The following is an 11,130-nucleotide window of genomic DNA, read 5'->3' as shown; positions in this document are numbered from 1 at the left end:
TACACACATACACAAACATATACACACATACACAAACATATACACACATACACAAACATATACAAACATATACAAACACATACAAACATATACAAACACATACAAACATATACAAACACATACAAACACACCCATGCATATACAAACACATACACAAACATATGCACACATACACAAACATATACAAACATATACAAACATATACACACATACACAAACATATACACACATACACAAACATATACACACATACACAAACATATACAAACATATACAAACATATACAAACACATACAAACACATGCAAACACATACAAACATATACAAACATATACAAACACATACAAACATATAATTGTTATTTCCACTGGAGACGGGACGGGGGGGGGGGGGGGGGGGGACATACATACTTTTCTTTCTGGCCGAATTCATCATTGATGAATAATTTAAATAGAAAAATGGTACAAGTTACATTTCTTCCACCTGAAAATAAACGGCCTTACCTTATTTTCTGACCTTGCATTTGAATGCTGAAGCAAGAACTTGATTTAATAAAGATTGATTTTAAAAGATTACATCACATACAAATGTATATCAAGTACACACATAAAAAAATACACCTTATATATACATACACATAATAACACACATGTATATGTGTGTGTGTGTATATACACCCAAAGTGAACAAAAATATACATTTAACACAACAAATAGAGGAGTTTTCTTCATCTATAAAGTTTGCACTCGATGGCTGTAACTTCTTTTAGAAATCTTGCTGAGTTTCTGTATTTTTCCACAGTTACGACCCTTGCTGGGATCCAGAAGCAAGAGTCCAGTGAGGTAACATGTCTCTCTGCACTGTATTTTTACACCTTCTGTTGTAAGCTGCTGAAAACTGCTGCGGGAAATTTCAATTTCCTTGCGTGAGTCATCCCAAAAGGATCAATGAAGAGAAGTCTCGGTCTGATGTCACAGACGTGGAGTCACATGTAACACCCGATGATAAGATGTAACTTCTGTTTCCTCCCTCAGGGACCAGGACACCGACTCGGACGACGACTATGACGACGTTGATATGTAAGAAAACACCACGTCTTACAAAACACAACAAGACCGCGTGTGATGATTCATTTTAAAACACTCCTGACTTTAGTTCAAGTTTGAGTTAAATACCTTACTAACACAGATTATTATATGTAAAATTGGTTCTTATTTTTCAGATTTTAAAACTCCGGAAAGGAGCACCTACAGGAATAATTACCACTGCATTTTTGAATTGGATGCGTTTTTACTTATTTAATGCAAGTGCTTTTGAACTTCTCCTAGGGGGTTTATTGGATTTGTCTCATATTCAGTTGGTACGATCCTCTGACTAATGGGACCCAAAACTGTGAAGGAATAGTTGATTGATTGAATGATGATGTAATGGGTCATGTGATGCTATTTTAGGCCCTGGACAGTTGTTGAACTTTATAAAACCCCTCCCAGAGGACTCAACAGATCCTTCTCAAATTGGGTCAGTAGCATGTGAAGACTTTCCCAATGCCGGGTTGCAAAGCTTTTGTATTTTCTTAGAACGGTGTTGCCATGGCGAGGCGGGCAATTTGCAAATATCGCCATAACACAGGAAGCTGTTATGAATTTACTTTACACTGTCCAGTCCGCCTGAAACTTCACATGCATGATAAGTGTCCAGGTCTGGAGACACGTGGCTACAAGGGACAGCTAAGGCAGGAAGTTACGCAAAACCTCACAAAAAATCTATTGTAATACAACGACACAACACAACACACAGTTGTATGCCTTCTACGCACAACCAACAAACATCCTCTGATTTACATGAAATTTTCATGTTGTGGTCTACACAAGATACACAGCAACAAGACGTATAATTAGTGTGTGTTCTCTAGCATCACATAATGTACAGAGGAAGTGTTACCAGCATGTATCCCCGACGTGTGTGTGTGTGTGTGTGTGTGGGGGGGGGGGGGGGGGGGGGGGCCCGTTCATCGCCGTATACAGCTTTAATCAACACTGACTTTTTTGCCAGCAGTCACATCTTCATGTTTTTTCTCTTAAATACTATCGATCACACACAGTGTAACTTCAGCAGATTGTGTTGACATCTCCGTGTTTTTGTCCTCCGCAGCCCTACGATGCAAGGCACCAGGTCAGTCTGAATAAACCCAAACTCCCCTGTGTTTTAATGTGCTTGTAATGGGTCGTTAACACAGAAAACTCTCTCTCTGCCAACAGGCTCATAATGCCAACTAATGAAACTCCACCTCCACTTCCTCCAAAGGTGATTATCGACAAAAACATGGTTTTATATGCATGTGTGTTTATGACGATAAGGGGCTGAAAAAAAACCGTTGTATTCACAATGTAAAGTGTTCACAACTATTGTCAAAGCGCTTTCTACATGCCATTTCATTTCTGTTGTTTTAGTAATAGACAGTGGTGGAAGAAGTATTTGGGTCATTTACTTATAGTAATAGTACTGATACCACACTGTGACAATACTGCACTACAACTAAAAGTCCTGCATCCAGAACCTTTATTAAGTAAATTAATGTAAGTTTAATCAGCAGAGTGTATTTAAAGTATGAAGGTAAAAGTACTAATTGTTTAGTAAAATGTTCCCTCTCAGTGCTCTCCTGTTATATCTGATGTTTGTGGATTAATATTCCTGCTGCATTCATGTCTATGTTACATCTTACTGCTGTAGATGTTTAAGGTTGTGCTCATTTTAACTCCTCTTATATATACTGTTCAGAACCAGAAAAGGATTAATTGCCAAGTGAGTAACACTTAACGGATTTTGCCTTGGTGGGTGGTGGATACACACAGCACATGTAAACGTATTCAAAGGAAATTAATAATAAATACAGTACAAAAAAACACTTATGCATATTATGACTGTACACAAAGAGAAAAAAATGTTGCATTGTGGGTCACACGTGTAGTTCCCTGGAACACAACCCCCAACTTCCTGCTCTGTCGTGTATTATCTCGCGTTGGATAAGAGGCAGTTCACACTGTTTGAAATGTAAACGCCAAAGACGCTAACCGTGTGTCGGTCTGTTCAGCCCAAAGCTCGGACCAGCTCAGAGGAAAGCATCGCGGGGGAGGACGACCGGGCGAGGAAACCCTGCTCTCTGCAGGCCCCCGTCCCCCTCACCAGGACCTCCAGCGAGACGCAGGTCCGACCTACGCCCCGGCCACGACACTCACGGCACTCAGGTGAGATGCCTCACCTTCATACCTGTTTATTTAATTTTTTTTAAAGATTTATTTTGGGCGTTTTTAGGTTTTTAATTGACAAGATAGCTAAAGACATGAAAGGGAAGAGAGAGGGGGGAATGACATGCAGCAAAGGGCCACAGGTTGGAGTCCAACCAGGGCCCGCTGCGTCAAGGAGTAGACCTCTATATATGGGCGCCCGCCCTACCAAGTGAGCTACCCAGGCGCCCCACATCCACTCTTAATATCAACTCTACTGGACAAAAGAAACATTTGTTTCTACACCAAAGCACTGCAAATTATATCACAGTTTCTAATTGTGTGTGTGTGTGTGTGTGTGTGTGTGTGTGTGATCCAGATCCTGCGTCCTGCCCTGTCCAGCTAAATGACAACCCTGCAGACATGGTTCCTCCTGAGCTCCCCCCTAAAGGAATTCGCAGGCGGCAGCCCACATCCAAGGTAACGCTGGCTGAAGAGCGCCGGTGTCCCAGTGGTGGGATGTAACATGGACGGACATTTACTCAAGAACAATTTAACACACTTTACTTGAGTCAAGGCACTTTATACGTTACATCTCAGAGGAAAGTATTGTACTTTTTTTTCGTAAATTACTCTGACAGATGAAGTTAGTTTGTAGATTTATGTTTCTGCACACAAAACGCACAAAGAACTTCTACAATATGTTTTCATATACAGCGGAGACGCTTTGTCGATTGACAGATAAATAATTGGCAGCTACTCTTTGGTTTTTGGTAAATTGTTTGATTTGTGGTTAAGATTAAAAGAAGCTTCTACTCAGCTGTAGAGCTGTAGATGATAAAATCTTTCCATGTACTCGTTGATTATCTTCTCTCTCTCTCTCTCTCCCACTCAACCTGAGCTCTTCCTTTTTGTTCCCAGGACCCTGCTGATTGCATCAGCCCCGTCATGAAGAAACCTCCCGTGAGTTTCTTTTGTGTCTTTTCCAGAAGTTCTCCTCCCTTCATATGAACTCTGCTGCTGAGTGTCTGAGATGTGTTTGATGTTTCTCATGTGGAGGGAAACTATCCAGCATTTAAACTCAGCAGGCACCATACATCATAATTGATGAAGCAGGCGAGGGTACCGACGTATGAGTAAGCAATGTCCTACTGTGGACAAGACAGAAGCTTGATGTATTTTAGACATCTAGTTAAAGTATTTAAAATATTTTTTTACTGGGTGTTGGACAGCCCTTTAGGATGGGGAACTGAAGCAGTTATCTAAGCTCTCGTCAAAGTCAGCAGACTCCTTTGACCAAAACATTCATTTTACTTCTCGGGACACTGGAGTTGCTGGTCTACTGCTGCCTCGATCAATTCTACCTTGTTAGTTTCTAACGCTTTGAAAACACCAAAGTCACACAATAACACAAACAAACGAACCGACTGATGCATCGGTAGACCAGCGAACTCCCTTGTTCTGCAAGGCAAAATGTTTTTGTCAATGGAGTCTGGTGGCTTTGACCTTATACAAGAGCCCTAAAACGGCCTTAGTTCCCCCTCTTTTAAACTTAAAAAGGTCTGCTGAATAGAATAGAATTAGCCTTTATTGTCATTATACACAGGTGCAGTATCTGTGCAAAGAGATTGAAGAAACCCCTTCACAGTGTCGACACAAAATATAAAAATATAGGAAGTGCAGGTGGTAAAGGGGGGTAACTTGTGCATAGTCCTTTGTCCTGAGAACAACTAAAACAGATTTGTATACATCCTGCAAAAAAGAGTAAAATCCTGCTGAATTTCCGGCGGCAACGGAGCAATCCTTCACGTGGAACGTCGTGGATCTAGATCAATGCAGAGGATCGAGCTGATAAATATAATCATTCTGGTCTGAGACATTATGAAGTTCTATCCTTGATATTGAATGCTGCTCTCTCTTTTTCCAGGTGTACTTTAAAAAGATCTTCCATGGTTGCCCTCTTAAAATAAACTGCTCCACCACCTGGGAGAACCCGGCTACCAAAGGTTGGATCAGCCTCCGAATGAAGAGCACCGTCAATTTTCTCTCTCTCTCTCTCTCTCTCTCTCTCTCTCTCTCTCTCTCTCTCTCTCTCTCTCTCTCTCTCTCTCTCTCTCTCTCTCTCTCTCTCTCTCTCTCTCTCTCTCTCTCTCTCTCTCTCTCTCTCTCTCTCTCTCTCTCTCTCTCTCGTTTAATCAAACTTGGGTTTTGTCTGTCTGACAAGCCGGTTTTTCCTCTCTGTCTCTCCCTCAGACCAGCATCTGATCCTGGGGGCGGAGGAAGGGATTTACACCCTCACCCTCAACCTCAGCGGCACAGAGGCCACGATGGAGCTGGTAAGACCTGTATCTGACTAATACACAGAGCTGCAGGACAGCAATCATTTAGTAACTGTTAGCCTAACAGCAGGGGGGTTGTCTGGAGATTGAGATGAGCCCCAAAATGCTCTGTCATAAGGGGGCTGTATTAGTTATTGGTAGTGTTAAGTGGCCAACATTTTCTTCCTTTTTCAAGTACAGTACTTAAGTACACATTCAAGGTACTTTTACTTAATTGAGCATTTCCATTTTATGCTACTTTATTCTTCTGCTCCCCTCCATCTCAGAGGTAAATATTGTACTTTCTACTACATTTGTCTGACAGCTTTAGTTACTTTTCAGATGTTTTTAATCCCCTTTCTGTCCAGTGAAATCCACGTATCTCCAGATGTGTTGATGTTGAATGTTTATGATGAAGTGAAGGACGAGGTGTTCCTTCATGTGGATGAGATATGTTCTCACTGGACAGCAAAGCTAAAAACATATGATGATCTCATAGAATATGACAGATAACTGTAGATTAAACTACCCAACACTATGTAAAGGAGTTAAAATGACCACAACTTTGATCCACAGCAGCAAAATGCAACATACGCATTAATGCAGCAGGAACATTAATCCAGAAACATCAGCTTTAACAATGAATAAAACTACATAATGAGTACTTTAACTTTTAGTACATTTTGCTGATCATACTTACATTGTTTTCCCTAAGTACCGGATCTGAATACTTCTTCTTCCACTGGTCTGACAGATAAAATGACTTGATCAGAGAACTGTTGCAACAAAAAGCTTGAAAAGGAATTAAAGTGCTTTTGAAAGAGACACCTGGAGCAATGAGGAAGCCGTGACTGAATGGATGTCTTCTGTTTCTCTTCCAGTTGTATCCAGGGAAGTGTACCTGGGTCTACACCATCCATAACGTGCTCATGTCTGTATCAGGTAAATGAATTAAGACTTGGATCCTCATTTAGTCTGGCTCAGCTCTCTGGGAGCATCCTGGAAAAAAAAGAAGATAACATTTTTTGACCCTTGTGTTGTCCTCCCGAGTCAAAAACAGACAAAACATTGACATTTTTGTCCCTTTTTCAGCCTTTTTTTATTTTCACTACCACCACCTTACTACCACTAGTTTTACACAACTTTTTGGAATTCATGGTCGATAACCCTCATTTATTTATAATTATACCTAATATTCAAAGTAATAAAGCAGAAATTATGGATTATTTTGACTAATAGTTGAGATCAAAGGAACATACAGATGAGTTAGTCAGGAATGAAAGTGATCAATTGTATTGTCAAAGAGCGTTGTAAGGAATCCAATCTATTTTTTGTGGTCATTTGGTTAAAAAGAAACCCATATTTGAGATAAATGTTATTTTAAAGGGGTCAAATCTGACCCGAGGACAACAGGTGGGTCAAAAGAATATGTCTGATTCTGTGTTCACAGGTAAATCCTCCCAGCTTCACTCCCATTCGCTGAAGGAGTTGTACGATCAGGCGCGGAAAGACCAGAGGATGGTTTCGACTCACAGATTGTTACCAAGGTAACACATCTCTCTCTCTCTCTCTGGTTAAATATTTGGTCAGAAAAAAAAACATTTGCTCACACCAGGTAATAATTACTAGTTTATATGTACACATATTTTGTCTTCAGGAAATGTGCGGTGACGTCTAAAGTACCCGATACCAAAGGCTGCAAGACCTGCGCCGTCGGTGAGACAAAATACTGAATCATGGCCACAACAACCCAAAAAGTGTGACATTTACACACCTGTGCAGAGACAATTTCTCTTTTACATATTAACTGCACACTGATTTGAAGATTGAAACTATTGTATTGTCATAATTTAAGGCCAGTAGTCAAATAAAGTATCCCAAATACACATTGCAGTGTGAATTTTCCCTGCTGGGAACTCATTTTTCCTCAGTTATTCCAACACCACATGAACGCAGCAATGTCTCGCAATGTTAAAGAAAGTGTACCCTCTGCATTTGAGGTACATTATTGGGAATTTATAAACGAGGCAGATTCCTGTACAGTAGACTGTGTTGATTGGTTCGGGGAGATGTACCAACTAAGACTTGTCCCCTGCAGCAGGAAACATGCAGGGAGGCTGCGTGTTCCTGTGCTGTGGTCTGGAGTCCAGCGTGGTGCTGCTGCAGTGGTACGAGCCCATGCACAAGTTCATGCTCATTAAGGTATGTGTGTGAAAAACCTTGGATTGTTTAAAAAAAAACTAAATCTATTCTGTGCTCTGAAATTTCCAGAAGCTAGAAGCTCATTAAGGTCAATCAGTGACATCTATGTACAGTACATAGTGTGGATATGTAACACATTTACATTTATAAGTGTTGAACTAGGACAATATTGAGGTACTTGTACTTGTACCTGTGTTTTATTCTCCGGTTCACTTCACTGCATTATTTTAAAGCTATGACTACATTTCAAAATAAGATTTTACTGAAATAATATGATCATCTTATAAAATATAATCCATAGAACCACATTTAATTACCTTGGACACAAAGGACCAAATCCCGCACTTTGCTCCTGTTATAGCATCACCGTTTATTTACAAAAAACCCACGTTTCGTTCCCTTCCAGACCTTCATAGAGAGTCTTTCCAATAAAAAAACACAACTTGGCTTAAATACATTTTGCCCCTCCCATTCTGTGTCCCCAGGTGTGGGACAATAGACAATCACTGATCAGTTTGGGGTGTCTCTCAATCAACACACATGTCACCTGTCCAGCATTTGACACTCATCCTGGCAATCAACTTCGCAATTCAACTGCAACACTACAACATTTCATATAGATATCAGGACTGTACATGACTCAAAGAGTCACATTAAATTACCAAAAGAATATGAAGTCAACCACAACCACACAGACAATATTAAAGTACTGCTCACATATTAATATATCATTGCTTAGCACAAGCTCTTAGGAAAGTGTATTATTAGCACGGCACTTTTTGCATGTTATCATGACACACTTTTAGCTTTTTGCGTGTCACTATAAGGTGCTGTAAGCAGGAAGGGGAAGATCCAGGACTTAGCCAAAGAATTTGAACATGGACAACTTTTCAGTCAATTTCAGCTGAGCTTTTCCAAAATGTCTGCCCATTAACGTTGTGAATGCAAAGAAAAGTTAAGTTTATTCTAGAAATTTACTTTTTTAGGGTTTGGAAAGCATTGTGGTTTTGGGTTCAAAAAACTATATTTGTTGAGGAAATTAACTTACAAACGTAAATAAAGTACCCAACGTAAAAAGTCCACTCTGACCTTTGGTTTCACACGGGACACGATCAGTGGTCTCCTGGGTGAAAGTCCTGTGTTTGTTGGACCTTCACACGGCCCCGACCCCCCCTCTCTTTGCAGACTTCTCGCTCTTTATTCCACCTCAATTCCGGGTCAGTTGCTCTGAGCGTCAAATTTTTTCTAAGTGATGTGGAATGACATTTGGAAAGCATAAAGGAAGGAAAGCACAAAATGGCTTAAATTGGCATATTATTCACGAAACCGGGACCTGGAAACAGTTTCCTTTGTTGGGTTGTGCTTCTTGCAGCACGTTGAGCTCTCAAGGCCTCCAAACGATGTGTCAAAATGCATTTTCATGTTTATTCTCTCTCTGTACAATCTCAGCCTTTTCTCTTCATGTAAGTTCAAAATGTTTGGCTGCACTAAAGCTTGAAAGGTAAAAGCGAGTAAAAGAGTCTAACATTTTATAATGAAGGAGAACCAACACTAACATTTATTATGAAAATACAATTGAGTTGAGATGATGTGTTGTGTAATTCCATGAGCATATCTTTGTCTTTGAGTTATTACTATTTTTTATTGGGCTGTTAACACTGACATTGGCTCATAAAATGACTGCTGGCAGGCTCATTAAGCATTTCATGGCCCCCTATTAGATTTAAGCTCTAGACCTTTTGCTTTAGAGAAGAAGACCCTCAGTTAAAGACCATGCTGTGGCTAAAGACTGCAGGTTTAAGTTCCCTTTAACAAAACAATCTGCTTTTCTTGCTGCCCTATGGAACATAAAATCCACACAAAGATACAACTGTGGACCTTTGTGTTTTGCAGCATTTTGACTTCCCGCTGCCCAACCCTCTGCGGGTGTTTGAGATGGTGGCAGTGCCCCAGCAGGAGTACCCGCTGGTGTGTATCGGGGTCTCTCGGGGGTACATCCCCAACGTGCCTGTCACTGTGGAATACATCAACCTCAACTCCAACACATCCTGGTTCACCAACTCTGGCCTGGGTAGGTTGAGTCTGCATCACCACGTCCATTATAAAGGCTTTAGCACGCAAAAGCTACGGACCAAAGGTTCTAGTATCCTGGGACATTTTCTGCATTTAATAAATCCTTTAAATGTCTCTCTGTTTACTTAAAAGTGTGACGCTTTTATTCTTTCATAATCTAGCAACAGATTGTAGTTTTAGCTACGTAAACATTACTAGACGGCAGAAATAATTTCATTTTGTTGAGTTTAACGTCATGGTCAGAGCCAAAGGAGGGTGGTCCAAATCTTGGTGTGTGTGTGTGTGTGTGTGTGGTGTGTGTGTGTGTGTGTGTGTGTGTGTGTGTGTGTGTTTGTGTCATTGCAGAGAGACCTTGCCCAGATGTAGTTCAAGTAAACCAGTTGGACAGCAGCTCCCTGCTCGTCCTCATAGAGAGTAAGTAACTCTTTTTAAAGTCTGTACCTACCTAACATTGTTTTGGGTTTGAGGGTTTTCTTTCCGTCTGCGGCTAAGACGTCAAAAGAACTCCCTTCAGCTCTGCCCATAACTGTGATGACAGGACTATAATAGTGTGTAAACTCTACTGTGCTGCATCTGTGTGTCTGTGGTATTCCAGCACTGAGCCCCTCTCCTCCACAGGGTCAGTACATATAGTCGGTCTGGAGGGGGAGCTGAAGAGCAACAGGACACATGAGATCACCTTCTCTCACGATGTTGAGTCTATAGGTGAGAACACCCAGTGACAAACCAGCAGTAACATTCACTCCAGTACTGTGTCTTAGTGACTAAGTACAACTATTTGATTTAAGATTAAACTATCCAACAGTATATAAATTAGCACAACTTTAAACATCCACAGCAGTAAAATGCAACATGCCCATTAATGCAGCAGGAATATTAGTCCAGAAACATCAGATACAACAGGACCACACTGACAGGGAACATTTTACTGCACAGCACGGCTTTAAATCAACTTTTTTTATCACAGGCCAACATGGCTAGGAGATTTTTAAAGTTACCAGACCACTAAGGTCTATATAAAAGAGACTTCAGATACAGTATTAGGGGACCACTAAGGTCTATATAAAAGAGACTTCAGATACAGTATTAGGGGACCACTAAGGTCTATATAAAAGAGGCTTCAGATACAGTATTAGGGGACCACTAAGGTCTATATAAAAGAGACTTCAGATACAGTATTAGGGGACCACTAAGGTCTATATAAAAGAGGCTTCAGATACAGTATTAGAGGACCGCTAAGGTCTATATAAAAGAGGCTTCAGATACAGTATTAGGGGACCACTAAGGTCTATATAAAAGAGACTTCAGATACA

The 11,130-nt window shown here is 40.6% G+C and overlaps 1 protein-coding gene across 3 annotated transcripts in view; it reads left to right on the top strand.

Annotated features, from left to right (window-relative positions):
- LOC117942201 (mitogen-activated protein kinase kinase kinase kinase 5-like) overlaps positions 1–11,130 on the top strand; it is a 38,355-nt gene that overhangs the window by 25,300 nt on the left and 1,925 nt on the right. Inside the window, exons 15-31 of one of the 3 annotated variants that reach the window (XM_034867549.1) lie at positions 802–842; positions 1,035–1,079; positions 2,152–2,172; positions 2,259–2,304; positions 2,779–2,802; positions 3,092–3,245; positions 3,604–3,704; positions 4,146–4,187; positions 5,152–5,230; positions 5,478–5,560; positions 6,424–6,484; positions 6,993–7,089; positions 7,200–7,258; positions 7,644–7,744; positions 9,638–9,815; positions 10,163–10,231; positions 10,436–10,522. In XM_034867549.1, the coding sequence (XP_034723440.1) occupies positions 802–842; positions 1,035–1,079; positions 2,152–2,172; positions 2,259–2,304; positions 2,779–2,802; positions 3,092–3,245; positions 3,604–3,704; positions 4,146–4,187; positions 5,152–5,230; positions 5,478–5,560; positions 6,424–6,484; positions 6,993–7,089; positions 7,200–7,258; positions 7,644–7,744; positions 9,638–9,815; positions 10,163–10,231; positions 10,436–10,522 (1,288 nt within the window). Of the gene's footprint in view, positions 1–801; positions 843–1,034; positions 1,080–2,151; positions 2,173–2,258; positions 2,305–2,778; positions 2,803–3,091; positions 3,246–3,603; positions 3,705–4,145; positions 4,188–5,151; positions 5,231–5,477; positions 5,561–6,423; positions 6,485–6,992; positions 7,090–7,199; positions 7,259–7,640; positions 7,745–9,637; positions 9,816–10,162; positions 10,232–10,435; positions 10,523–11,130 lie in introns of all 3 variants that reach the window. The other 2 variants (XM_034867548.1, XM_034867550.1) reach the window with 2 other exon arrangements.

Source organism: Etheostoma cragini, chromosome 3 (assembly GCF_013103735.1).
Source record: "Etheostoma cragini isolate CJK2018 chromosome 3, CSU_Ecrag_1.0, whole genome shotgun sequence".
NCBI lineage: Eukaryota > Metazoa > Chordata > Actinopteri > Perciformes > Percidae > Etheostoma > Etheostoma cragini.
Note: the sequence above shows the minus strand (reverse complement) of the source record. Positions and strands in the feature narration are given on the sequence as shown.